Raw genomic sequence first — 27,975 nt, forward strand, 5'->3', positions numbered from 1 at the left:
TTGGAAGGTTGGAATTGGGGGTGTTGGATTTGGGCTAAAATTGAGCAGCTGAAATCAGGGTGATGGAGTCAGGAGAACCAAGGTCAATGACTAAAACTGGGGGCTCCACAGCAGCTGGTTGCCCATCTCCTCTCCCCCCTGCCACCCTTTCTGTCCCCATATCATGCTCCCAGGACAAGCTCTCCACATGCCTTTATTGCAGCAGGACTGGCAGGTACCCACACCCCACCCACACCACCCACCCAGGACCGTGCAGGGGGCACCCAGCAGCCAAGCCCCCATCCCACGTCCCCTGTCCCCAGCTGTGCTGGAGGGGGATGAGCAGCAGCAGGTGACAGTCCCTGATGTCCTCTCCTTGGCAGCATCCTGGCTTCAGGGACTGGGGCATCTCCCAGGTCGGTGTCCTGGCAAGGTGAGGGTGACCCCACGGCCCCTGCTCACAGCCACTGCAGGGAGAAGCCCTGGCTGAGGCTCATGCCAAGGTCACTCACTGTGAGAACCTGTAAGGGGAGAGGAGACATTTTGGGATACAGCCTTGACAGGAGGGAAGTGGAAAATGCTTTCCCCTAAACCCTGGCGCAGCAGGAGAGCCACACCGAGTCCTCACCCCCTCTTTGGTCACATTGTGACCCTGGAGGAGGAAGGGTGGAGACCCTCAGGATGAGGACCCCCACCCAGCAAAGGGCACTCTGAAATGGGACCATACCTGGTTGTCCAGGTAAGAAAAGGTCTTCTCCTGGCCATTCAGGAGGACCTTGCTGGGCGGCTTCTGCACTCCAAAGATGCTCAGCGTGTCAATGGTGACCTTGGTGGCCTCAGTGCTAGCATGGAGGACGGTGGAGGTGAAGACATTCTGTAGGAGGGGACAGCATGAGCTCAAGGTGACCAGATACCATGGGACCCCCCCACTCCTGCCCTCCCCACCACATCCCACCTGTGTGACATTGAACACCACGTAGGAGTAGTTGCCCTTCTCGAAGGTGTCCAGGCTCTCGCCATCATCCCAGAAAAGGTCACCCCAGGCAGTAGCATGCGAGGACAAGGCCACGATGAGACGCAGGGGGTTCCCTCGGGTCACCTCTGTGGTGGTTCCTGGTTTCTGGGGTTCAAAGACATGGGTTCTGTAGGACCACGACCACTGGGGATTGGGGTCCAGGAGTTGAGGCACTGGGGGACACACACACTGTGGACAGCACCCAGGGAGGTGATGGGTGGGCACTCACCTGGGTGGGCAGGATGGAACCTTCCCGGATGTGCAGGTTGAGGTGCTCCAGAGGGGCCGACATCTTCAACATCTCCCCACTGCTGTTCACCGAGGAGCCCTGGGCAGGTGGCGAGAAACATGGGTGTGAGGCAGCAGGGCTCAGGCACAGGTCTGTGGAGCAGCCATCCCCAACCCTCCCTCCCTTAGGGCTCACTGGCCTCAGCCAGGGCTTCCCACCCACAGCCCGGAGAGGGTCAAGCAGGGATGCTGTGATGCTCCTCACCGTGTAGAAGTCATACCACGTGCCTTGGGGGACGTAACCTGTGACTGAGTCCACCCCGGGCTCCAGCACTGGTGTTACCAGCAGGCTCCGGCCCCACAGGAACTGCCTGTCCAGCTCCCATGTGGCCACATCCCAAGGGAACCTGCAGGGGGATGGAGACGCCGCTCGATCGAGCGCATCTCCGTGATTCAGCCCAAGCACGTCCCCAGCTCCCGCTGGGCGTGGCCTTACTCAAAGAACAAGGGCCGGGCGACAGTGTCCCCTTGCAGGTGGGCACGGTGGAAAAGGGTGTAGAGGAAGGGCAGGAGGGAATAGCGGGTCAGCAGCACATCCTTCATGGCTGTCCTGGCTGCGGGGCTGAACGCTGTTGGGTCCTGGGCCTGGGGGAGACGTGGGCAGTCAGCAGCTGTCCCACCCCCAACCCCATCTCCTGCATCCCCCATTCCACATCCCATATCCTGCATCCTGCCCTTAGGATGCCTCCCACTGGGCACACTGCCCTTGACCTTCTCGTTCTGGGTGTTGTGGTTGCGAGCAAAGGGGTAGAAGGCACCGAGCTGCATCCAGCGGGTGCACAGCTCCTCCGAGGTGCTGCCAGAGAAGCCGCAGATGTCTGCCCCGACCAGTGGGATGCCAAAGAGGCTGAAGCTCAGCAGCCCTGAGAGCAGGGACAGTCAATAGGGCACAGCTTCAGAGACATCTCCAAACAAACAGAAAGCTCTAGGAGTGCTGGCAGCGGCTCTGTGCCACCCACCTGGAATTGAGTAATACATGTCCTTCCACTGGCTCCGGTTGTCACCCAGCCAGTGCCCCGAGTACCGGGCCTGGCTGGGGAAGGTGGAGCGGGAGATGACGAAGGGACGCTTCCCCCGGATCTTGATCAAGGCGCTGGAAAACAACAGGAGAGCTGGGGGAAGAAGGTAAGGGCAGCCCACCAGGTGTTTTCTTTATCCCACAACAGTTGAGGGAAAATTCCACCCCTTGGCAGAGGGGTGGAGAGTCAGTCTGAGCAGTATGGCAAAAGCTTCCAGCAGGACCAGTCTCATTCACCCATTCCTCCCAGAGCAGCGCCGATTCCAGTCTTCTCCCAGGTTATTCCCATCCCAGAGGCTATGAGCAGTCAGAGGTTCTCCCCCTCAGATCACACTCAAATCCCCATCCGTTTCCTACTCAGCTCTGAGAAGGATTTTGTCCCAACCATCCCCAGGCTGTGAGGAAGCAGGATGCTCAGGTACCTTGCTGTGGCTTTGGCTTCCATCAGCCCATAGAGGTTGTGGAGGTTGTAGTGCACCGAGACTTTCTGCTTTGCCGAGGCACACACCGTCTTTGCAGAGAGGGAATCGCCCAGCACAGCTGCCAGGAGGGAGAGCCCAGTTGGACACGGTGGTGATGAGGTGCAGGGGATAAGGACTCCTCACACTCACTGGCTCTGGGTCAGCCCTCCCACAGCCAGCTGTCACTGCCAACCCAGCACAAAAAGCTCACGCAGATGGCCCCATCCTGCACCCTGACATGGCCCTAACAAGTGTGCATGGCTTAGATATGGATACTGGCACATGAAGGTAGGGATGGAGGAATTCAGGGTGTTAAAGAGACACAAGGTCTCTTAGAAATGGTTTTCCTCTAACCCCACTCAGTTGGCAGCAATCTGAAAGTGCACAACCTACCTGAGATGTATCTCATCTCCCTGCTTACCTGGAGTGTAGGGTGGGCTGTCGAACTCTCCTGGGGGGCAGCCATCTTCAGACCCATCCATGAAGTTGGATGGCTCATTCATGTCCTAAGCCAAGAAAATTGTGCAGCAATTTCAGCTGTGTGGTTTTTTTTTTGATTAGTGGTAGACCTGGAAAAGCTGCATTTGAGGGAGAGTCCTGCCAGGACACACACTGGGCATGAGCTGAGCTGCTGGCAGGGATCAAGCCATGGGCAAGGAAGGACTTACGATCCAGAGGCCGTCAAAGGGCACGTGGGCATAGAAGTGCTGCAGGTTCTCCAGCCACCACTGGTGTGTGTCTGGGTTGGAGAAGTCTGCGAAGGCAGTGAAACCAGGCCAGACCTGTGGGGACACCACAAATCCATGGGTTCAGCAAGCAGGTGATTTGTGGGGAGCCACCATGGGGAACAGAGTACCACAGAACACCAGGGATTTCAACTGGGGGTGAAACAGGCAATGAGATAAAGACAAACCCAGACAATGCTTCAAGTCCTGGGTGCTACACACACACAGCATCACTCCCACCTCCAGGGCATCGGGAGTACCAGGTGCTGAGGAGTCCCCACAGTCCGTGGGCAGTGGCAGCTGATGGAGCAGCTGCTCTGCCCCCACTTGCACAAGGCCTGATACCACCTCACCAGGAGTATGTCAGGGAAAAGCCATAACTTCTCTGTGCTTTGCCTCATTTCAAGAGTTTTAGCTGATTCGTTTTCCCCCATATTTTCAGGCTACATTAAAAGCCCTCTCCTTGGAGACAGCGAGAGAGAGCAGGTGGGAGAAAACAGCCAGAGGGGTCACAGTGGGAGGGAACAGCTGCAGAGCAGGTCTGGAGGCACACTGTCCATCACAGACAACCTCCCCTCACCCCAGAAACAGGAAGGGAGGGAAATCAGATGATCAGCCTTAGGCAGCACTGCTGACTCTGTTAAGCTCATATGACTTCCACAGGCTCCTCTGCTGAACTCCCAGCACTGGTGAAGACACCAGGAGGTGACAGATGAGGAGGACAAGGGCTGAGCCAGGCTCTGGCAATTATCCCAGAGAAGTTCCTTGGCCACTTGGCTTTTCCTCTATTGTGATGAAATCCCAGCCCTGGTATTGCACAACCCACTGGGCTGGGATTTCCCCCGGAGCTCCTCACCTGTCCGATGAGTGGCTGCCCTTGTGTGGTGTTGAGGAACAAGCCCCGTCTCAAACCTTCATCATAAGGCCAGTAGGAGCCATGAGGGCTGGTGCTGCTGATGCCAGGATCCTGGGGATGGAGCAGGGGGGTAGTGCCATTACAGACAGATCACAGCTCCTTCCCCGGCCAGACCGGTGTGATTCACAGAAGAGAATCCAGACAGGGTCAGCCAGAGCCCGCACAGAGTGGCTGTTTCCCCCAAGGGGAAGAGAAACTTGCCTCAACACTTCCAGGCATGTTTTCTAAAATGCCACTTCTGCAAGTCCCCAGGACCCGTTACAGCATTTTGGGGAGGGGGGGACAAATACAAGAAATCTTCCTCTTATGCAAGAAATGTCAGGTCATGGACAGGCTTGGGCTACTACAGAGTTCAATGAGGAGGAAATCCAACTTTCCCCTGCAAGGATCTGCTGATCCCTACTGCCTCCAGCAAGCAGAACCCAGGGAAGAAGGGACATCAAAGCCAGGTCACAAGATCCCATCACTTGTGGGGATGTGAGGGCACCTGAGCTGAGCACCCACAAGTAAAACTGCCTGACCCACAGTTCCTCCATTCCTTCTCTCACAGGGGTCAGGGCCATGCTTGTATCCACAGAAAAACAGGAGCACAGCACAAGAACCTGGCCGTGTTTCTGAGGTCCCTGCTTTAGGGGATTTCCAGTCACAGTTTACAGTGCCTGACCAGCACTGGGAACTGGCCTCCTACAAAAACCCCCAGGGCCAAGGATGACCAGCTGGGACCAGGAGCATCCATTATACCCTTGTCTGACATCCCTGCAGCAAATACAGCACAGTGGGAGAAGAGGGGCAATACCAAGATCATAACGTAGTGCTGCCCGTGTTTGTGTAAGTCTTCCACCACGGAGGGGAGGGAAGCAAACTTCTGGGAATCCAAGGTGAAGTCCCGGTACCCATCCATGTAATCAATGTCATTCCACTGTGCATCCTGCAGAAAAGAGGCTCAGGAATGGGTGATGGAGACAGGACCCCCTGCCCCACAGGCCCAGGGGATTACCTGGGGGATCTGGTAGTTCCTCATGGCTCTCACAGTCTGCCACGTCTCATTGCTGGATCCGTAGCCCCAGCGGCAGAGGTGGAAGCCAAGAGCCCAGATGGGCGGCATGGCTGGGAAACCTGCAGTGGGACAGTGGGAGCATGGATGGGGTTTCCCACGATGACAGCAGCATCTCAAAAGGATGGGAAGGTAAGGGGATAAGGAGGATAAAAGGTGATCACTGCCCACAGTGTGCTGGAAGGGCTGGGGATGGGATGGCTGGGGCATGCTAATCCCCCCCCAGCTGAGAGGGTTGGGGATGGTGGTGAAGCTGCGGTGAGACAGGGATGTGGGCCTGAAGAAGGTGCCTGCAGATAGCTGTGTTGGGGTGTGGACACTTACCTATCACCTGCTGGTACTGCTGGATGACCATGCTGGGATCAGGCCCCAGGAAGATGTAAAAATCCAGCACCCCTCCAATGGTCCTCCAGGTCAGGCCTGGAGCAGGCTGCAGAGCCACCTCTTTGAGTGGGATGGTAGAAAGGGAAAGAGGAGAGAAAAAGGTAGTGACAATTGGGAAGCAACCTCCAGACCTTAGTCCCTGTGATGGGGCCCAGGCAGCACCACAGGCAACACTCAGGGGAATAGAGAAATCCCTGCCTTGCATTCAACAGATGCTAAATGGGTGTCTGGAAGCTTAAATCATCACAGCCCAGAGAGATCATGGGTTTATGCTATCTTGAAAAATCTGCTCTTTAAGCTCAAATCTGTGCCAGCTTCCACTGCTGAACCAAGACTAAGCACTTAAGTGCAGTGCTTTCCTTCACGTCCGTCCCTGAAATCCCCTCCTAAGTGAATTGAGAGCCACTTGTACAAGCAAGCACGTGGGAGCAAGCCTTTCCTGGGAAGGGCTCTTCACATGGAACAGCCCTTACACCTCAGCTGAGGTGGCTGCATCTCAGAGGAGCTCCTCCTCAGCATCATCACGGCAACAGAGCTGAGCACAGCTGGAGCTTCCGGAGCCCCGATGTGAGCAGCATCATCCCAGCTGGCTGCAAGAGGCAGCTGCTGGGAGGAACGGGTGGTCCTGGTGCTGCCCCTGACACGGCAGGAGCCCTCGGGAGCTGCTGTTATCAGCTGGCACACACGGGCAGATCCCATGGCCACAGCTGGCGCAGCACGGCTGGGGAGAGCGCGGGTGACAGATGGCATCCCCGGCTGTGCCCCAGCCGTGCCCCGCCGCCGGGCCTGGGGGCAAGGACACTTCGGTGGAGGGGGAATGGGCACGGACCTGCATGCAAGGGACTTGCTTTCCTGATGGCAACTCGTCAGCTGGACGTGTGGTTAAACTGCTTGGCAGTTGCTAAAGAGCCTCGGCGTAGCCAGGAAACAGATGGCTGCGCCCAATAACGGAGCCATCAAACCACATCTTTCCCTTTTATGGCTTCCTCTCACTCCAAGTTCCCAAACTGGTCACTCTGGCAGCTCCCATCTGTCCCAATCTGCCAGGTCCTCCACCATGGACAAGCCAGCCTGGGGTTCCCTGGACACCTACCCATGGCATTGCTGTTGAGAAGGAAAACACCGTGAGTATTTCCACCCTCCTCCATCAGCAGGTAGAAGGGGTGGGCGCCATACAGGTTGAACGATTCCTGCAAGGAGAGGTGCCCGGTAAGACAGCAAAGAGAGCAAAGCACAAGAGCCCCATGTCAGTGCAGGTGAATAAACCCTGAGTTGCATATGCTGCCACCACCTAACCAGGCATCTGTCACTCCTCTGGAGAGTAAGGCAAGGAATGAACATAGGTTTGGAGCTTAGGGCCAGGGGAGGCTGCTTCTTCCTCCAGCTCAGGGGCTGCTACTGAGCTGGGCTGGATGAGGGGGAAACCTCCTGCCTCAACACAACACATTGCACGAGGAGCAGGGTGGAGCGGAAACACCCAGCGCCCTTGGAGTGCCAAGAGCATTTTGCAATTGCTCTGAAATCCTCCCCAGCACATACCTGCACATATCAGCCTCAGCCATCCTCCGCCTCTCCCAGTGCTGCTGCCCACCCCTGCCATGCTTTCCCAGGGTTTTTCCAAAGCACAGGAGAGTGGCACTGCTGCCCTCACCCCCTGCACCTCTACAGGGAGAGGTCAGATGTACCGTGGGAGAGACGTCACGGGCCCACAGTGTGAGGGTGTTCCACTCCACGCTGTGCACGAGGCTGCCACGGTGCTCTCCCAGCCCGTAGAGGAACTTGGATGGGAGTGATGTGGATATCTGGAGAAACTGGTCAGCAAAGATCAAGGGGGCCACAGTGGTGTTTAGACTGCCAGGGTGAGACCAAGAAAGAGAGAGGGTCAAGAGAGGGTTCTGGGACTCATTAGGATGCATTTGCCCATCAGTAACTGATCTCTTCCCTCTCAAAGCATCTCCAGAAGCACTCTAGCAGCACATCCCACCCTGCATCCAGCCCAAACACCTTGGCCCAGGAGCAAATTCAGGTCTGGCTGGACACAAGCCCAAGCCAGCCTGACCCAGCAGAACACAGCCTTTCTTTTGACACCAGAAGTTTCCACCCAGGTTACTATTAACCACTGAGGTGATATGGCCATGGGGTTTCTCAGCCTGCTGTAATTGATAAGCAGCTCCTAAGTACCGGTTAGGCCACAGCCACCAGCAAATGGGAAGGAGGAGGAAAGAATGGGATCCCAGAACACCCTGACCAGACATTGTCCAGCTGTTGGTGCTCACCACCAACTTAGTGTGGGCAAAGCTGTGGAGGTGACAGAAGCTGTACACAAAATCATCTGCAGTCCTTTTCCACAAAAAGCCTGAAGCTGTGGGTGTCCCTATAGCTTAGATAGCCAAGGAAGCCCAAAAGCAGGTAGAGGGCAAAGCCACAACTGTTCTTTGGCATTTTTCCCGAGCCACCAGATCATTTATTGGTGATGTACTGGGATCAACACAATGTTTGGCTTCTGTACGGCCCTGGGAGGAATCAGAGCACTGGGAAATTTTTGGAGTGAATCTTATCCCACACAGCTCTGCCATGGCCAGAGCAAGCATGTGGCCAGTCCCTGGGGCCAGGAAGCCACCTGCTGCCACATCCCCATGTGAGCAGTACTCAAAAGATGCAAGACAAAGAATAATAATTGGCTGGAGATCTCACAGCATGTGTTTTTCCTGATGAAAACCCTCTGGGAAGCATGCTGGAGTCTGCCTAGGGTGGGATAAGCTTCTCTCCACCTGCCACAGTGGGAGCATAGGGTGGGTTCTTACAGCACCGTCCCTGTTGCTTTGCGTTGCAGCAGCACCCCAAAGGGGTCCCAGGAGAAGTTCAGACTGTAGATGGGGTTCTCTGCCCTCTTCATCACCCGGGGAACATCAAAGGGAACCTCATAGCGTGGGTTGGCTGCATCTGTTATCTGCAGAAGGGAGAAAAAGTGCTTTAAAGACAGCAAAGCAAGAGAGCAAAGGGCTGGAGATGCTCACTGTCCCCACACAGCCATGTCTGGAGAACAGCAGATTCCAGACTTGGTCCAAGCAAGGGATGGTCACCTAGGGGATGGCAGGTGCAAGGGTCAGGAGCACAGTCAGAGGCTCTTGAGGGCAGCCAGCAGGAGGCTCACCTTGATGTGCAGCCGTGTGTCTGTCTCAAATTCCACATCCAGCCTCAGCTTCTCGATGTCCTGAGGGTAATAGGCCTTCTCCCTTCGCACCAGCAACCCCACCATGCCCAGTGCTGTCTGGTTGAGGCTCTCCAGGGTGTAGCTGGGGAAGTCAGGGGGATAGAAGCACCAGGGCACCCCCTGCTTGCCCTGTGCCGGTGGGGGACTCTGGATGAAGCAGCAGCCTCGGCTTTCACAGAGCTCCTGTGTCACCACCACTCGCCGCTCTGGGTAGCAGTCAAAGCGATGGCTCTCAGGTACCAGGAGACATTTGGGGGGTGGTGTGGGTCCGAGCCAGCCCCCCGATACTTGCCGCAGCACCCAGACAGTGATGGTACTCAGCAGGACAGCAGCCACCAGCAGCCCACTGCCCACCCACCATGGGGCCAGCTTCCCATGGCCGGAGGGCACCGCAGCAGCCCCTTCTTCTTCCACCCGGCATGCTGCTGGCTGTGTTGTTGTCAGCTTCTGGTACGACTTCATTGTCCTGGTGCTGGATGGAAAGGGAGATGGTGGCAGAGAGGAGGAGAGCTTGCCCAGGCCTCAAGGACAGCTTCCCCCTCTCCTGATGCCTGTGGTTTGGGCAGAGCCTGCCTGCCTCAGCACCCTGCAGCATCACATCTACACCTTCAGCCAAGATGCACCTGGCAAACTCGGCAAAGGAAGTCTTTGCCAACGTCAGGCAGGTGGTCCTGACTCTGCTAAGTGCAGGGAGACACTGACACCTGACTGTCCACCGATCCCAAGGGACTAAGCACCATTTGCTTTTGGGAGGTGGCAGAGTGGGCTCTCAAGGAGTTTTTCCCAGGTCTGAATTAACAGGCTGCAGTGTTTCTGGAAGGTGCAAGCAAAACCGAGCTTGCTCTTCCTGTGGGAACAGAGCTGTGATGCTGAGAGCTGCAGCTTTCAGGTGTGGAGCATTCTCTGCTCCGAGCATTCTTCTGCTCTGAGCATCCTCTTCGAGCATCCTCAGTCATCAGCGTCCAAAGCCCTGACTCAGAGGTCACGAGAGACCCGAGGAGGGCTGGGCAAGGGATGGCTGGGAATATGCCATTAGTCCTTGCTTTCCACTGATAAAAGCTGCTTCTGACAATCTCTCAGACAAACACCTCCCATACTCTAAGCGAAGGAGACCCCCATGCTCCTGTTAAGTTTGCAGGGACCAATCTCAGCATCTTAAAAAAGAGACACAACTTTCTTGTCTCCGTCTCCTCAGTCTCACCCAGCCCCTGCTCCCCTCACCCTGCTCCGTGCAAAGGCTCAGAAAACGGCTCCATCCCCCCGAAGCAGGTTCATTTCCCGGCAGCGCTCCCCCAGCTCGGGCCGGCACGACGGCTGCACCCGCCGGGGCCTGGCCGCGAAGCTCCCCGAGCGGCAGCGCCTCCGCCTTGTGCAAGCGCCCGCCGCTTCCCCAGGCGCGGGCGGCTCCGGGCTGCCGGAGCCCCGGGACCTCCGCACGCCACCGGCACACGCAGCCAGGGCTCGCAGCGGGGAGCGGCGGAGGGGACACACAGCCGGGGCGTCCCCGGGGGAGCGGCGCGACCCGGGAGCCCCTGCCCGCCTGCGGGCCCCGCTCCGGCCGTGCCGGCGCTTACATACACGTGTCTCCTCTTGACATTGTGGCTGCGGGCAGCGGGCAGCGGGCAGCGGGCAGCGGGCAGCGGGCAGAGCTCCCGGCGCTGCAGCTCCGCCGGCTCCGCCGTAAACACCCGATGAGCTGCTCGGCCGGCTCCTACCGCGCCTCTCTAGTAGCAGCGCATCCCCACACGCCCCTCCTCCGCTCGCTCCCCCGCGGTGTGTGCCTTTTTAAATTTTATTTTTAATATTTTTGTCTAGGCTCGGTGCAGTTCAAGAGAGGAGAGTATGGGAGATCAGCGTTTTTTAAGGTTTTTTTCCCCTGCCGATGCACGCAGGGTGTCAAAACCCAGAGAACGAACGCCTCTGTGCCCGCTTGTAGGGTGAGAGAACTTTGTCCCTGCTCAGTGGCTTCAGGGACTCGTGATGCGGGGTGCGTTTTGAGCACACAGCACGTGGGCCAGACTCACAAAACTCCACACCACCCTTTTTCCATCCAAGTTTTCACCAGAGGTCCTGTCTCCCATGCATTCTTCATCAGCTTAACAAGTGTGTGTACTGCACAGGCTTCCCCGCTTTTCAAGGGACTGGAGAGCTGCTCCTTGTTTACTATTAAAGGCCACCGCAGTCTAAAGTTCAGCAGCGAATGAAAACAGACCTTTGGAGCAGAGGTACTTTCCCCAGGGAATAAAAATTAAAAGTAATCTGTTGTGAGCAGGGCAATTCACCCAGAAAGAAAATTTCAGGTGACACAGTCGCTCCCCTCCTGCCATATGTGATCTGTCAAACCCCATTTGCAAAAACGGGGAAATACTTCAATTCTGGTGAGCCCCATGTGTGGGGCTGTCACCACAGAGGGTGAAAGCCCCATCCAGGACGGAGCCAGCCCATCCCTCCTGCCCTTGAGGACCACCATCTCGTGGATGTCTCAGGGATAAACCCTGGCTGATTTAGGATGGCTCTGGCCACTCTTGGTTATCACAACTCAGAGAGAGCACAGGCGCAGGTGGCTGTGCTGGGGACATCAGTGGCCCCAAAGGCTCCCACATCCAGCATCCCTCTCCTTGCTTGTCTTGGCTCTCTGAGCCACTAGAACCTTTCCAGATGGAAAGGAGATCTGGAGACAAACCTTAGAGGCATCTGTGGCCACCACAGTGATGGCTGAAATCTGACCTCTAACCCTTAGCTCACCCTGTCCCAGCTTCCAGTGCAGGATTTCAACCAGTGTCAGCAAATCTGGGAGAGCTGAAGGCCAAAGCTGTTGCAGCTACACTGGGCAGCAGCTTCATGCCACCACCTGAGAGATTTAGCCAACCTCATTAGCTCCGTTCCAATGATAAATAGGGATTTCTTAACATCAGGGAGGAGTATTCATCTAAACCTTGCTCTGGCTGCCCAGATCCATGGGGCTGTGCCAGATATGAGGCTCCCTGTGTTTTGCAGCTCGTGTTGTTCAAATGGAGCAGGGAAAGATGGGATCTTACTCACAGCCTCAGTTATGGACCTTAGAGCTGCTCCAACATTTGGCCCCAAGGCTAGAAAGCACAAATTGTGTGGGGCTAACTTTATTATGGACACAAAGAAATCAAAACAAACCCAGTTGAGATGGAGGCAGTTTGGTTTAGTCAACTGCCTCTGTTATTACATTTTTTGATACATTATCATCATTGTTGGATGCCCCCAGGGTCTGAAATGCTGCTCACACCTTTGGGGTCAGGGTGCTGTGTTTAGCATGAGGAATGTGCAAAGATTGGGTTGAGGATCCAGCCCTGGGCAGGATTTGGTCCTGCTGCAATGCTCAGGGGCCTGCAGGACAGGCAGTGCTGGGCAAAGGCTGGTCCACAGCTAGTGGAGGATGACAAGGCTGGTCAGTATCCACCTCAAGGAGCCCAGGGAAAAAGTGAGTCCTCCCAAGATCATTGGGATGCCCAGGACATGTTTCCCCACCATGATTTGTCCTGCAACAAGGCCGAGTGCTGGTGCTGCACCCGGGTAATGCCTGGTATCAATCCAGGCTGGGAGATGAACGGATCAGGAGCAGCCCTTCCACGACTTGGGGGTGTTGGTAGATGAGAGGCTGGAAAAGAGGCAACAAAGCACTTGCAGCCTAGAAAGCCAACCTGGGGTGCACCAGAAACAGAGGGACCAGCAGCTCAAGGGAAGTGATTCTATCCCTCTGCCCTGTTCTGATGAGGCCCTACCTGCAGTGCTGTGTCAGCTCTGGGGTCCTCAGCAACGGAAGGACATGAAGCTGTTGGAGTCTAGAGGAGGCCACCAAATCGATTAGAGGAATGAAGCACCTCCCCTATGAGGAAAGGAGGAGAGAACAGGGATTGCTCAACCTGGATAAGAGAAGGCTTCAGGGAGATCTTATTGTCATCTTTCCCTGTCTGGAGGGAGCCTGCAAGAAACCTAAAGAGAGACTTTTGACTGGGGCATCCTGGGACAGGACAAGGGGTAATGGCTTTAAACTGACAAAGAGCAGGCTTAGATTAGATGTCAGGAAGAAATCTTTTCCATGAGGGTGGTGAGGCACTGGCACAGGTTACACAGAGAAGTTGTGGATGCCACATCCCTGGAGGTGTTCAAGGCCAGTCTAGATGGGGTTTAGAACATCCTCGTCTGGTGAAAGGTGTCCCTGCCCATCGCAGAGGGTTTGAAACGTGATGAGCTTTAAGGTCCCTCCCTAACCAACCATTCTATGTTTCTATAAAACGCACCCGTGTGTGAGCGCGCAAGACCCCCGGCCACGCTGCACCCCTTCCACCGGGACTGATCCGGGCGGTAGGGAGCTGCCGGAGAGGGGTGAGCCTCGCAACGGGGCGGGGGCACGGGGCGTGGTACAGGGGAGACGGGGATGAGGATGAAGGGGTCATAAAAGAGAAATGAGGATCAGCGTGAAGACGGGGAGGAAGATGAAGGAGGGATGAGGATGCGGGCGAGGATGAAGGGGGGCGACTACGTGCCGGCAGCGGCGCCCCGCCCGTCCCGCGCCCTTCCCCATGAATGAAGCGCGCGGGCGGTCCCGGCGGTGACGCGGCGGGCGGGGCGGGCCGGGCCGGGCGGTGACGCGCGCGGTGACGCGCCATGCCGGAAGCGGCGGGGGCGCTGGTTGGTCGGCGGCGCGGCGGGGGGGAGGCGGCCGCCCCGCGCTTGTTGTTGTCCGCGGGACTCGCTGGCAGGGAGGGAGGAGGGGGCCGCGCAGCGCCCCCGCCGCCGCCCCCGCGCCCCCCCCGCCCCCGCCGCCGCCCCCGCCACGGGGCGCTCCCGCCGGCACGCAGGTGAGGAGCCGCCCGGGCGCGGCGCGGAGGGGGCGGGGGCGGGGGGGTGGGTCGGAGCCGGGAAGGGGGGGTGGCCGCGCGTTGCCGCTCGATCGCGGGGGAAGGGGCGCCTCGGCCCGGGTCCGGCCCGGGTCCGGCTCGGTCCGGTCGGGTCCGGTCGGGCGCGGGCGGGCGGGGCGGCGGAGGTAAAAGTGCTGAGTCACCACCGCGCCGGGCACGTGGTGCCGCCGCCCCTCGCACCGGGCCGGGCCGGGCCGGGCGCGCACGTGGGCCCCGGCGGGGGGCGAGGGGCGGGCGGCGGCGGCCCCGCCGGTGGGGAGCGGGAGGGGGCTCGGGGAGCGCCGCCCGCCCCCGCCGAGCGGCCCCCGAAGCCCCCGCGGGGCGGGGGCGCGACGGCCCCGCCGTCACATCTTCCCTGTCACCTCGCACCGGTGCGGAGCCGGCACCGCTCAACCCCTGGCAGCACCCCCGCACCCTCGGGGACGTGACATAACGCCGGGGGTCCCCTGGGTGTTTGCCGGGGCGATGCTTTCTCTGTCTCTTGTTGTTATTTTTCTTTCCCCCCGAGGATGAGCGCGCTGCCTGCCTCTGCCTTTGAATGGCTCTTAAAATACATGTGAGGAAACCTGTTGTGACGCCGCGCGCTCCGCCGACTAAAAATAGCAGCTTTTGTAGTACGGAGGGAGCCGGGGCGCAGCCGGGGCCGGGCAGCGTGGCCGCGGCGGTGGCCGGGCGTGGTGGCGGCTTCGTGATCCGCCGTCCGCCCGGGGTTATCGGGCAGGAGCAGCCGCCACCGGGAAACGCCAGGCGGGCGCGTCGCTGCCCGCCGGATGGGCTGGGGGTCAGGGCCGCGGCGGGTGGGGGGCTTATCTCTGCTGAGCACAGCTGCTGGTTGGGTCGAAAGAGGGAGAGGTGCGTGGTTGTGTTCGGGCTGGTCCCGGAGCCTGTGGGGAGGGAGGGATGCGTGTGCATGGGGCCGCCCTGGAAACGGGGTGCTCCGCGTTCGCCCGGGGACTGGCGGTGGGAGGAGAGGGGACGGTGACATTCCGGGAGCGGGCACTGCCGCGTGACTGTCTGGTGGGTGCGGGACGCTTTGGGGATTTAATCAGAAGTGAGGAGGTGGGTGGGGGGAACCTCTTCAGCCTCCCCGTGACGGCAGCGGCATAAGGTGGGGAAACATCCAGGCCACGAGCGACAGGAACTGAGATCTCCAAACTCACAGTGTGTCAGGGTCTGCTTCCTTCCTCCTCCTCCTCTTCCTCGGGCTGAGAGCCCGCTCCCCTCCCTCGTGGGTTCCTCCGTGGAGGATTTATTTTACAGATTCTGCTGAAAGCAGGCCATGAGGTCTCAAATTAGGAACGAGCCCCCTTTGGGCAAAGTTGTTACAGAAAAGGGAAAGGCCTCCATTTTCGCTTTCACCTGGCCGCCCCCTCCTTTGCCAGCGTGCCTAAAGCTGAGCTGGGGCTGCGGAAGGTGGAGGGAGCCAGTGAGAGCAAAGTGTTTCCCTGAAAAGCTGCACGCCTTTTTCTTGCACTTTCAGTTTTTGTAAGCCCTGTGGCGGACGCAGCCCAGCGCCCCGGCCCAGCGCGTCGCGCCGTGCCTGCTCTCGGGGTTTTAGCAGCGAATGAGTTTACCTGCTGTTTTTTTCTCACTGATGAAAGGAGCCTACGTCCCTCCGCTTTTTCCCCCCTCTCCTTCCGTGTGTGTCCGCGGTGCTGCCTGCGGAGAACCCTTCCTCAAGCCTTCCTCGTGCAGTCACTTCCTCGGGCTGACGGACGCTGTTGCTGCCCAATGGCAGCGCGCAGGGCCCCGCGGGCAGCTCCGCTCCCGCCCGCCGGGGCTGCCGGACCCGCGGCTGCCGGCGAACAGCCCCGGGCCGCTTGCCGCAAGGTTGGGCACACGGTGACTCTCGCCGTCAGGACACCCTGCCCGCTTCTGCGGGCTCTGAGCTTGACAGGGCTTTGAGCCCTGTTAAATCTTCCCGGCTGTATTATGCCAGGTTCTTGCCTTGCTTCACAACTGTTTCTGAACCAGAGGCAGAAATTTGTTGCCTTTTTTTTTTTTTTTCTTCTTCCCTGCTTGCCTGTCAAGGACAGCGTGCTTTGTCATGTTTTATGTCATTTCTGCGCCGTCGCCCTTCTCAGCAATCTGTTGCGGCATGGAGTTCAGTACTGCTGTGTGCCTCCTGAAAGGGAAAAATACAGATCAGCTTGATACCCTCTGATTTCCATCAGCATTGGAAGATGATTAATGGCATGGAATGTGCTGCAGGACTTGGTATTGAAAATCTCTAGCTGTGTGAGATGTTTGGGAAGCGAAGAAAGGACAGCTGGGAGCGCTGGCCCCTGCAGCAGTTGGGGTTTGTGGGATAAGCTTGCTTGCTGATCATTTTTGTAAACATCCAGCTGTGAAATACTTGAGTGGTGCTAGCACTTTCAATTATCAGGAAGTTTCAGGCTCAGCACCCTGTAGAGATGAACAGGCAGTTTCCACTTCTGTCTCAGCTATTGTTTGAAGCTATCTTCAAACTTGGGCAGAGAGTCTTCCAAGCATGAAGCAAGCACAAGTGATGCAGTGCTCTGTGACCATCAGCACAAGGGCTGGGGGAAGGCAGTAATGAGAGCAATTACCCTGGCACTGTGCTCCTGAGTGGAGGGACAGACTGCATAGTGGATCCCACTGCTTTTCAGTATTGCAAGACACCAAATAGCGATGCTACTATGTTCCATTATTAGCAGTTAGTGAAGATCTCTGACTTGATGGCTGGCACTTGGGGTCAGGAGCAGCAAAGTTAGGAATCCCAACCCCAGCTCTGCCCCAGGGTCCAGCTGTGCGTCCGAGCAAGTTATTTGTTACTTGGTGGCTCAGCTTGTCCGGCTGGGAAGCTGCATCTCTGGGCTGGTGATGCTGAGGTGTAATTCCAGTATGTCTCTGTCACCGCGTTTTACAAGCACGTGATGGAAAAAGTGCTGTAAGCTTGTCAGTGCCAGGGCTGGATGTCACATACCTTTCCCCTTCAGCCTCCTCCATGAAGTTTCAGAGGTGGCACACAGGCGTACCCGCCTGGTACTCCATATCCCTGCTCCCTAACCACAGGCTCTCTGCAGCTTCTGACTAGGTTGTTTACCAAACCACTGAAGACTGTCTGATCCGTGTCCAGGCTTCCCCAGAGAGCGCCTCAGAGAGCTGTGTCCTGGCAGCTCTCAAATGTGCTCTGAAGGTTCCTGAATCTCCTCTTTGCTGCTGTATGCTGGTTCCGATCCATAAGGGAAATGGAAAGCTGGCCAGCTGGGCGAGGGCTGCGTGGAGCTCCTCTAGAACAGTAAACAGTGACTCACCCCCTCCTTGTGTCTTCTCTCTCTTCATGTCAAATATATTGCCTCGCATATGCTTCTCTACTCTCTGATTCACACCACCAGCCCATCCCTCCCCGCTCTCATTACAAATGAGTGACAAGTGTCAGTCTGCCTTACAGGATGTGTGAAGCTTGTCAGAGCAGGAGAACGGCTTTTTGAATGATGGGGAGAGGGATGGTGCTCTGCCTACCATGCTGCAATGTGCTGGAAATCCGTGTCGTGCCTCCGAGCGGCAGAGGCACGGCGATGAGGATTTAAGCATCTGTAGTTGCCTTCACCTGTCAGCTCAGATGTTACCCGTGGTAGGCACATCCGTTTGGCTGGCGCTCTGGAGCTGGGAACAACTTGCGGATAAACGAGAAATTTAAACAGCTGCCTAGGAATTAAATGGCTGCGTTCGGGAATGAGTAGAGTATTCCCTGCGTAGCTGTCGGTGCCGAATTGAGACGTGATGGCACAGATCCCTGTTGCCACTTGAACCTTGCACTGTTTTTCTGCCCTCGGGAAGTCGTCGCTGGCCTGGCGGAAGGTGAGGGTTGCATGTTTTCAGTTTGCTGTATGTGTGTGAGGATGGAAGCTAAACACCAGCAGAGCTGTCTGCCAGGCACTCATGTTGTGGCCAGGGTTGTCTTTCAGCGTACAAAGAGTTTCAAAATTCAAGTTCATCTGCAGTTGTCGGATGTCGGCAGTGATTTTATAGTAATTCCTTAATGTGTAATGCGCTTGGAAAGCCCTGTAGCGTGGAAAGTCTGAAATCTCACTCTGGCATGTTTTCTTTATTAATTGCAAGCCTTGTGTGGAAAGCTCTGTCCTGCCTCTGCCTGAGTCAGGCTTTCTGCTGCCTTTCCCTTTCAAAGTGAAGGAACTGGGATCTCTAGATGCTCTCAGCTGAGACTGCCAGGCTTAGGATGTCAGCTGGAGACTTCCAGGTTTTTGGGAGGATGCTGCAGGATGCATAGGAGCTGTCTGAGAGAGGGAGAGGGCGTTGGCAAGGCTGTCAATGGGTAACTTTATTGCAGAATTACAAGGGCTCTTTATGTAACCCACAGTCAAAACACTTGCTGTAAATATGAGCGTGGAGCTGCTCTGGAAAAGCTTTTTCCCCTCACAGTTGGTGTAATACTACTTGCTGCTTTATTGATGTGGCGTTCGAAGTGTGTCGTACTGCTTACAGAGCAGGGATGTAGTGTGGTCCTCGTTCCAAAAAGCTGAGCTCCTAATTTTAGATGTGATGCAGCAAATGCAATTAAGGAAAGAAGGGCAGGAGTAGGGTAAAGACTAAAAGGGTTCTAATAATCAAATCGCAGGCGGGGTCCCAGAAGATCCCTGTGCAGCATGTTTAGGGAACACTGCTGGGTATGACTTGTTTGCAGAGTGGTTTATGATTTCATTGCAGGGTTTTGCTTTGTAAGTTTGGGAGATGACATGCTGATTTTTAGTGTCTTCTTGCTGGTAGCTGTAGTCCCAAATAATCCTGACGGGAAGGATTTGGTAGATGAGGAGATGAGGCCCAAAGCCCAGGAGGACTGCTGGTGAGGATTGCAAGAGTTGTATCAGTTTCAAGTGAAGCCCGGACCACACCTGTGCCTTCACCTAGTGCAGAGATAAGACTCTCCCTGGCACTCATATCTGAGTGTCAGACTTGAGCCTGTTTGAGTGTTTCTACTTGCTGTATAAAATCTTGCCCTTTGGGTTAGGCCAACCCACAGTCTCCCACCCTTGTTTCAAGAGGGTCTGGCATCACAATTCCTGATGGTGCCTTGAACCTTCTCGTTAATCTGTGTCAGCAGCAGCTCTGGCCCATGTCCCCTGGCACAGTAGGGTGGATCCCAGCCTATCTCTGAGTGATGCTGGCCCATCCAGGGTGCTTTGGTGTGTGTGGGGAGACAGGTGTGCAGCAGAATATGCTGAGCCGAGCGCCTGTGCTGTCCGCTGAGGAATGTGCAGGGTAAAGAGCTGTTGCTTTGGTGACATGGAGCAACAGGTGACGAGAAGGGTTTCATCACTCAGAGCTGGAGCATTGCTCGGGGTGGCAGGTGAGCCCTCACGCTGACCCCCACTGGAGGCAACCTCACCCCTCGGCTCTGGTTTTCCATGATACTTTACATTTCTTTCCATCTCCGCGCAGCCAAGTGGCCGCGTTCAGTTTTTCCATCGGCTGGCGCAGAAAACGCTTTGAAGACGCGCTGGGTGAGGATCAAAAGGCTTTTTGTGCACTTGGTGGGTGTGACGGGGCTGTCGTTGGCCTCCCCCTCCTTTTTGCCTTTCCTTTTCCGGCGTTCGCAGCGCGGCGAGCGGCCAGCGCGCCCAGCGCGCCCCTTCCCTTGTAGGGACGGGGGCGGCGAGGGAGGGGGGATGCCGCCGAGGGAAGGAAGAGTTTCTGATGCTGTGGGAATGTGAGCTCTCAAACTCTGTAAACAGCTGGTGACTCACTGCATAACTATGGCACCAACTGCCTGCGGCCCGGCTGCGCCTCTGCAGGGAGGGGGCTGCCGGCCCTTTCCTCTACGCACTGGCAGCGCCTCTGCGCTCCTCAACTCCGAGACCTGTTGGCCAAGACAAGGAGCTTTTTCCTTCCCCCCAGCTGCCCCTGCCTGCGTCTGCACCTCTGTCCGGGAGGTAGGGGTGGGCAGTGAATGCCTGGTGCGGAGGGGAAGCGATGGACGGTGAAAGGGCAGTGCTGGGGTCTGAAGAGGTGCCCGTGCTCGCAGGAGATCGCGCTCTGAAGAGTACGCAGACAGAGGCTGGGCACATCCCCGTCTGTCGGAGGCAGCTGAGCGGGGCTGGGACTTGTCCCCCCATGCCCTGCCCACTCGTGCTGTCCTGGCGAGACAAGGGGCTGTGGCTGGAGGTGTGCCCGGGGTGGGGCTCAGTGCTGGAGGAGAGCAGGGAAGGACTCGCTGATGCTCTAGAAAATGCAGCGCACACCAGTTGCTGTAAGTGGTCCATTCATCACGGAGCATCTTGGCTTGTGTGCTGTGCGGCTGTCCTTGTCCCTCCTCCAGACATGGAGAGCTGTGCTGTCTCGGGCTTAAAAATAGAGGAGGCGCCTAAATACACTCCCTAATATCTAGGATAGTATCTTGCAGCTCTGCAATTACAGGATTATTTTTTTTCTCCTCCTGCTCTTCATCTTGATTTTTATGTAAGTCGTGTGATGATGAGGTGCCTTGACTGATAAAATTCAAGTGACAGCAGCACGGGCTGAGCCAGCACCTTCACCCACCCAGCTCCCACTGGTCCCCACACCCCACCTCTGCACCCCCCCAAATCCCTCCACCCCTGTTTGCAGATATGAATGAGTTTGTTTACTCTCTGACGACCTCGTGATGTCTTTGCACAGACATGACCTGAAGTCATTATTGCTTTTGGGCTTCTCTGTTTCCATGGTGACTGTCTCCGGGTTGGCTACTTTCCCAAGGTCACCATGGCAACTATCAGAAGGGAATCATGCTTGGGATGCTTTGGCTGGATTTTTCATGAATGATTAGGATGTGTGACACGATGCAGACGTGGAAATGGGGAGGGTTTGGGCTGGGCTGGAGAAGGTGGGGGGAGAGAGGACTCCCGCCAGACAGGCAGCGCTCTGCGGTACCGCGGGTGTGCAGCCCTCGAAGCCGCCCTGTGTCGGGGGCACCGGCGCCTCACCCCTCCCCACTGGGGAGCCATAGCAGAGGCTGTGATGGTGGCACGGCTGCCGGTGCCTCTCCCAGGGTAGGTACCATGGGACCGTCGCGCTGCCGTCACCACGGGGTGACGGAGTTGGGTGGAGGTGCGGGCAGGTGCATTTTCTGCCAGCCGCTGGCTAAGGTGAGAGCGAAGGGCAGTGTCGCGGCAGGGGACGGGCTGGCTGTCGATGGACATGACTCCACATCACTAGAAATAGCAAGAAGGTCTGCTCTCAAAGTCTGGGGCTGGAAGATTGGGAAGCAAGTCTTGGTGTGTTGGGAGAGGTGAACTCCTTCCTGGCTTTGTTGTTGGGGGCTTTTGTTTCTGTTGTTTGGGTTTTCTGGTAGCGTCTCCTTTGGGTGGGGACAGCGCTGGAAGCAGGTTACAAACCAGGCAGCTTCTCTCTGGCTTGCTGGCTCAATTTCGAGCCAGGCTAATAATCATCAAAATGAGAATGAAGGGAGTTGTTGTCTTGTGGCTTTTCAGTGCCTTTTATGAGCAGAGGTAACTCTTAATTCAGTCCCTAATAGGCCATTTGGAGCGTCTGGGATGCCTCCAGAGGGAGGTGAGCCAGTGACAGGGCCTTGGAGGCTATGCTCCATTCTCCCCTTGGGAAGGGGTGGCACAAGGCAAGGTGGTGTGTGATGCTTAGTGTGACTCTTGTTTACAGATGAACGTGGGTGTCCTTCTTTGCTCCCTGCCCTATCTTCTGTGCTGGATCTTAGTGTGGTTAACAGCAAAATATGAGATCTTGGTGTTAAAAAGCAAAGCACTTGTCAACACAAATTTCTCTTTGTCTTATCTGAATAGGGTAAATGATATCTGAATCCATCCCATTTCAAACAGCTGTATTCTTATTTCTTTTAATGGTGGTTGATTTAGGGGTTTGGGCTGTGTGCTGTGTATCTTCTTCCTGCCCTCCAAGATTAACCTGGAAACCTTGTTTTGTTTTTTCAGTTGCAATTTCTGAGCAGTTTTGTCCGGAAGACTGTGCTCAGGTTATGACGACTAATCCCAAACCGAACAAGGCATTAAAGGTAGGGAAAAGCTGAGTGGGTGGTGCTGGGTGGCTGGGGAGGCTGTCGCAGAGCTGTGCGATGTTGGTCATACGTGACTGTTCTTTTTCATTCCAAGAGACTCTTAGAAATGGGTGCTGATACAATTTCCCACTGTCTACAGCAAAGGTTAGGGTAGAAGAATACTGGCATTACCCAGAAAGAGGCCTGAAGTCTCTGGGGTGGCATGGAGGCTGGCATATCCCAGCAGCTATCCAAGAGAGTTCTGACTGTAGGAGGTATTGGCAGCATCCTGAAACCAGTGCTCCCAGTCTTGGCAATGAAGTACTTTTACTCTCAGGATGGGGAGGCACTGGGGAAGGTACTTTTTCAGCTGGTGTCTCCCAGATCCATGAGACAGTAAATGCCTTGGATGTACTGGCTTGATGGTGGTCTGTGCCTCGGCTGCTCATGCATTGCTGAAATTTCTTTCTAGTGTTTTGGCTCTTCATTCCATATGTCCTGCAGTTGCTGAAAAGATAAAATGATGGTGTCTTTAAAGTTCAGTGTTCAGTGATATTGAAGGTCTTTTTCAGCCTAAACAATTCTGTGACTCTGAAAATAATGGTGGTGGCAAATGTGCTTGGAAAGGAAAGGGCAAGGCCTTGGTGGTTTTCTCATGTAACTTCAGTTTCTACATGCTGTGCCCCAGCAAAACCAAATCAGGCTGTCCTTGAAGCTAAGCATGGTTGGTTTTCTTCAATGAAAAACCACAAAATGCTGAATTAAGCCCTGCACAGAAGCAGCTATTTTGCTTTAGAGATGCTGCACTGGTGTCCCAGTGTAATGCTAGGAAAAGGTGTCATCTTTAACATTCATTATGAATTCCAGGTCCTGACAAAGGACTTCACAAAAAAAGGCTTCAGCTGACTCTACATTTATCCCCTTGAAAATCTTGCTGTTGGGTTCTCATTGGGTATGCAAAGCTCACTGCTTTCTCTGACCTAAGAGGGCGACCCAAACCCAGACAACTACAGTGCTCAGATCTCTGCCATGTTTAACCCTGACGTTTTAGTGGAGCTTGTGCTCTCCACAGCACATCAGGGGTGTTTTCCAGGTAGGGACGTCACCGATGTTGCTGAGGGGTGGCCTTTTCTCCTTCTGCTGCCCAGAGCATCTGCTCACCTCGGGTTGCTGCTACCCCTGTGCTGTTGGTATTTGCAGGTAAAGGAGGAGTCAGGAGAGAATGCCCCAGTGCTGAGTGATGATGAACTCGTGTCAATGTCCGTACGGGAGCTGAACCAGCACCTGAGGGGTCTCACCAAGGAGGAGGTCATCCGTCTGAAGCAGCGGAGGCGCACGCTGAAGAACCGGGGCTACGCTGCCAGCTGCCGCATCAAGCGTGTGACTCAGAAAGAGGAGCTCGAGAGGCAGCGGGTTGAGCTGCAGCAAGAGGTGGAGAAGCTGGCCAGAGAAAACAGCAGCATGAAGCTAGAGCTGGATGCCTTGCGCTCCAAGTACGAAGCACTCCAGACCTTCGCTCGTACTGTGGCGCGAGGGCCTATTACCCCGACCAAAGTTGCCACCACCAGTGTCATCACCATCGTGAAATCAGCCGAAATCTCATCCAGTTCTGTGCCGTTTTCAGCAGCCTCCTAGTGCCCTCGGTGGGGGGAACTAGCAGCCTTTCAGAGGGGAGGGGATAAGGCTCTTATGCATTGTTCCGGAGTCCTTGGTCACGTCAAGAATTGGCATTTTAAGAAGTCTCTTCCAAAAGTGCAAAAAACAGAAGAAAATAAAAAAAGAAAAGAGAAAAACAAACAAACCCAAAGGGTTCCTACAAAAGGAACTTAACTGGCTGCTTCTGTCTGGACTCAGTGGCTCCATCAACCTCTCATGTCCAGGATTTGAGCTCTGTACGCAGTACAAATTGCAAGATCTGCTTCCTCCTTCCCTCTGCCTCCACAAACCCCTCTCAGCTGTGGGCAGCTTTCCAGCTGGGAGAAGATACCTGAGGAGCCTCCAGAGTCTTCGTGAATGATGCTCAAGAGCCAGGAAACATACGGACCGTAGAAATCATCATGTGAGATGAATGTATGGGAAAAAGAGTTTCTTTTAGTGGCCTCCTACTCCTTGTAAGAAGGGTCTCCCCTACCTCCCCCACTTCCATCTGATATTGTGAGGGTAGGAACATAGGCTTTTTGGGTTTGATTTAATCCTTCTAAGAGTGGATGGGAGTGGGAGGATGATGGAGATAAATGCTTGGGTCTGACCACACCCATTAAGAATAACCTTTTGTTTTCAATCCATGCTGTTAAAATATGGAAAAATATATATTTTACATATTTTAATATGCCCCATTACCTGTGTGGCCTGTAAAAAAACTACATTGCAGCCTCCTTTATTCCAAGCCCAAGTTTCCTGATAGCTCCTTCCCAAAGGTGTGCCTGTGAATTTGGTATATTTATGCAGTTTATTTCTTCCAAATGATCCGCAGTCTTGAAGTAGCAGCTTTTTTTTCCTGGGTTACCTGAAGCTGAAGGGAGGGAGGCACAGTAAATGCTGTGAAGAGCAGTGTGATGGGGAGAAGGGGAGATGAGGAGGAAAAATGCTGCACATATTACTGGTGGAGGCGGAATTGGCTGTGAGAGAAGGTGGGACAGTTCTGCTGGGATCAGCACTACGAGAAGGGGTTTTGCAGAGTGTTTTGGAAGGATGTTTTTAAAGCACTGAAGTGTAACTAGAGGGCAATAGCATTCAGCTAGGAGGAGAGAAGTTTAGAGTCTCATCTTTGAGAAAAGCATAGGTATGTTAGCAATGAGCATCCTTAGCTGGAGAGCTGTGCTCACCAGTCCTTGGTGATCAGAGAAGGGCTATGGGGAGGTCAGATGGGAGCTTGGAAGTCTTTCCCTCTCCGTAGCACATCAGATGCTGAATTTGGGATCCAAAGAGTACAATGAACAACCCTCAGTGTTCAGACAACCTGTGTGAATGTGACCCTGAAACTTGATGCTTTCTCTTGCTAGTGGATGAGTTATCCTGAGAGGCACACAGAGGGCAGGATGGAAAATCAATGTGTGTGAAGGGGACAGGAGAATTGGGATCGAGAAGTTGTTTGTTTGGCTCTGAGCAGTGGTTCAGGAGAGGGATTTCTGGCTTGGCAGCAAGCAGGATTTGGGAAGCTGAAAAAGAGACATTCTGCTGTCACACAGCAGTGATGAAACGATGAATGTTTCCAGGTCACTGTAAAAAAAAAAAAAAAAAAATAGCTATGTTGCTGTTTGTGTGTTTTGTTGTTGTTTTTTTTTCTTCTTGAAGTAGGAAAAAAAAGGGACTGTGTGTTTTGTAGGGCAGGTCAGAGACTTGTGGAATGGACGATGCCTGTTGTCATGCAGGTGAGAAGAGAATGAGATTGTTGAGGCTTAAGTTGAGGAGAAGAGCTTAGAGGATTTGGGCTCCAGAACAGAAAACAAAGATCACGGAGAATTCATAAGTGGTTTTGACTGAAAGAGAATAATCAAGTGCTACCGTTGTTGGAAAGAGGACAGTGAACTGGCATCTGACACCCAGTATAATTTGTTGTTTGAGGCTTTGTCTTGCCTTGAATGGCAGTAAGTTGGTAGAAACTTAGTGAAGCCCTACTTGTCTTTGGAAGAAGTCGTTAGCTTGCTTTTTCTTTTTTTTTTTTCACCTTGTCATCGGAGTCTCTGGATTTCCCAAGAGGATCCTTTGTGAAATAGGTTAATGAAAAGAGAAACCTCAGACTTGGTTCTCATTCAGTCCCCAACATCGACATCCGTGACCTTACTGAGCCAGAAAGGGTGTCAGTGAAATGCTTCCTGAAGGCTCGTTCCCCCTGCCAGATCCACGTGTTTTGGAAGGGAGCAGGGAGTTTCCTTCAAGTGATTTTCCAACAAGTAGAGTTTGGATGACACTTAGTGTTACCTCATTTCTCCTCCATTCCCTCCCTATCTCCAAACAGGCAGATCAATGTCCTGTGTATCAGTACCAGTTATTGACTCCCACAGCAGAAGCTGAGGAAGAGAAAGATGTTATGGTCATTTCCTGGTCCTCTCATGTTCTCCAGCTCACAGACATTGGACACTTTCCCAGACCTTACAGGTGCCTCCAAAAACAGGCAAAATGGAGACTCCTGGCACTGTTGGGGCTTTAAATGAAAACTTTAATGAAAAAGGCCAGTTGACTTGAAAATGCCCAAATGCTTCCAGTCTTTAAAACAGCTCCAGAGCTCCGTAACATTCCTGGCTAGATAGGAACACCCTCTGGCTGCCCTTGACACCCCTCCGGGGAAATCGGACCTGTCTCACTGAAGGGGACGGAGGTCGAACTTTGTTCCTGGGGTCTTCTTGCTGTTGGAATGAGTTGAGAAACATATCTTTATGTGGCACTTCCCTTGTGGCCAAGTATTTCTTTTTTTTCCAGTTCTTGGAAGGGTGCCAAAGGCTTGTCCAAGTGATTGCTAGTTTAGTGCTGGTAGGCACTTAAATCTCTGGTCACTCGATAAAGAACAAGAGGCCTGGGTGTTGTTAAAGCTGTTGATACCATAGCCATGGTAGGTAATCCATATTGGATATCCATAAGGACCACGTGGAAATATTTAAAGAGAGAGAAATATATATATAAATATATAATTATATACATTTTATCGTACAGATTTTTCGTAAAAAAGAAAAAAAAATAATTTTTTTTCCAAGTTTGATACTGTAAATCTTTATTAAAAGAAATTGCCAGTCCAGGGCTCCCTGGGTGGTGACCTGGAGGGGAATGAAATGTCCTGGCTAAACTTCCACAGAGGGATCAGAATTGCAAGGTAACGTGGAGGGAGGAATGACCCGAAAGCTGTTGATCGCGTTGGAGACCCAGCTCCTCCACCCTCCTCCCTGGAGGGCCCTCCAGCTTGGGGTTGTCGCGTTGCATTCCTCTGGGGTTCGGTTTGTTTCTGTTGTGTTTTATTGTTTTGTTTTGGTTTTTTTTTCTCTCCGTCCTGCACTTGCCAGCCTGACACCCAGGGCGAGCGCGGCGTGGGCAGCGGGCGGCGAGGGACACGTCCCCGCAGCCGCGTTGCCCGCGCATCTCTGCTGCAGTACTTTGGATGCCGGGGCTCCCTTCTCTGCCCCTCTTAGTTTGTCCCCCTGACCCTGCTGAGGAGGAGCGGGGGCTCTGATTTTTGGGTGCTGGGATCCTCTCCCCTGGGCCTCGCCTTTCTTTGGTTGCTCCCCATCCGCAGTGAGACGTGGGAACCGAGGGCTGGGCGGGAGGCAGGAGAAGAAAGCGTCGCGCAGGGACCGGGAAGGGACACCTCTGTTCTCGTAGACGTGTTTGCTGTGCTCTCTGTCGGGAGTGGGGAACCTTGCCCTCCAGGGCAGCTCCAGATCCCTTGGAAACAAGGCAGCGTCTCTACTCCTGCCCAACTCTAGCGTCTGCCGGGAGGAGACCGCAAAGTGCAGAGACCTGGGTGCCACGGCAGCTCCGGGACGGCAGGGAGGGACGAGGCGAGCTGTGCCATGGGATGGCTCAGACCCGGGGAGGAGGAGAAGGTGGCAGTTTTTTCTCTCTCGAATCATTTAAACTTCATTGTCATGATTGTTTTTATTTAAAAAAAAAAAAAAAAAGAAAAAAGAAAAAAAGGAAAAAACAAAAAGAAAAAAAAAAGAAACAAAACAAAACCGAAAAACTTTTGTAATGTGGATTTGTTTTCCTTCGTCTGTATTTCAGTCTGCTGGGGTGTTTCTGTAGATGGTGGATACTTGCTTTCATTTTTTTAATGATAGAAGTCTTCTGTTTTAAGTTGTTTTTTATCACCAGCTCATTCTATCCTCTGTGGTTACTCAGTAATTTCATTTCAATATTTATTTTTGTGCTGCTTTTTTATTATAAAATAAATTATTGATATACCAAGCAATGTGGATTCCTGTTTGTAAGGCGAATAGCCCTGTGTATGTGTCCATTACTTCTCTTGACAGCCAGAACGTAATTTATTGCTGTAAATTTAGCTGCAGTGACTGGTTTTTTTGTACCTTTCCAATAAAGCATTTTCTGGTTTCA

General features: G+C 54.5%; 2 protein-coding genes across 7 annotated transcripts; one reads left to right on the plus strand and one right to left on the minus strand.

The window, feature by feature from the left end:
- Nucleotides 1–247: 247 nt before the first annotated feature.
- On the minus strand, nucleotides 248–15,657 carry LOC102101960 (lysosomal alpha-glucosidase-like). 4 transcript variants are annotated; one of them, XM_014252643.2, is made up of 21 exons: nucleotides 15,524–15,657; nucleotides 12,810–12,913; nucleotides 8,995–9,526; nucleotides 8,645–8,790; nucleotides 7,526–7,691; nucleotides 6,934–7,030; nucleotides 5,781–5,900; nucleotides 5,400–5,518; nucleotides 5,199–5,330; nucleotides 4,343–4,453; nucleotides 3,430–3,543; nucleotides 3,183–3,267; nucleotides 2,723–2,840; nucleotides 2,242–2,375; nucleotides 1,994–2,145; nucleotides 1,719–1,867; nucleotides 1,488–1,629; nucleotides 1,224–1,322; nucleotides 935–1,099; nucleotides 707–853; nucleotides 248–500 (listed from the first exon to the last, which is right to left on the minus strand). In XM_014252643.2, the coding sequence occupies exons 3-21, from the start codon at nucleotides 9,514–9,516 to the stop codon at nucleotides 438–440; spliced, it is 2,781 nt and encodes a 926-aa protein (XP_014108118.2). In that variant the 5' UTR covers nucleotides 9,517–9,526; nucleotides 12,810–12,913; nucleotides 15,524–15,657; the 3' UTR covers nucleotides 248–437. The 4 variants fall into 4 exon arrangements, with proteins under 4 accessions (XP_014108118.2, XP_014108117.2, XP_014108116.2 ...); XM_014252642.2 differs by lacking the exon at nucleotides 12,810–12,913 and having other exon boundaries at nucleotides 15,524–15,651; XM_014252641.2 differs by lacking the exons at nucleotides 12,810–12,913; nucleotides 15,524–15,657 and adding an exon at nucleotides 10,633–10,755.
- On the plus strand, nucleotides 13,827–27,975 carry MAFK (MAF bZIP transcription factor K). 3 transcript variants are annotated; one of them, XM_005522995.3, is made up of 3 exons: nucleotides 13,827–13,889; nucleotides 21,872–21,951; nucleotides 23,134–27,975. In XM_005522995.3, the coding sequence occupies exons 2-3, from the start codon at nucleotides 21,916–21,918 to the stop codon at nucleotides 23,566–23,568; spliced, it is 471 nt and encodes a 156-aa protein (XP_005523052.1). In that variant the 5' UTR covers nucleotides 13,827–13,889; nucleotides 21,872–21,915; the 3' UTR covers nucleotides 23,569–27,975. The 3 variants fall into 3 exon arrangements, with proteins under 3 accessions (XP_005523052.1, XP_087919935.1, XP_005523053.1); XM_088063809.1 differs by lacking the exon at nucleotides 13,827–13,889 and adding an exon at nucleotides 14,056–14,074; XM_005522996.3 differs by lacking the exon at nucleotides 13,827–13,889 and adding an exon at nucleotides 17,754–17,774.

This window comes from Pseudopodoces humilis, chromosome 18, assembly GCF_049639895.1.
Source record: "Pseudopodoces humilis isolate 2021_Gansu_Grassland_sample_001 chromosome 18, ASM4963989v1, whole genome shotgun sequence".
Lineage (NCBI taxonomy): Eukaryota > Metazoa > Chordata > Aves > Passeriformes > Paridae > Pseudopodoces > Pseudopodoces humilis.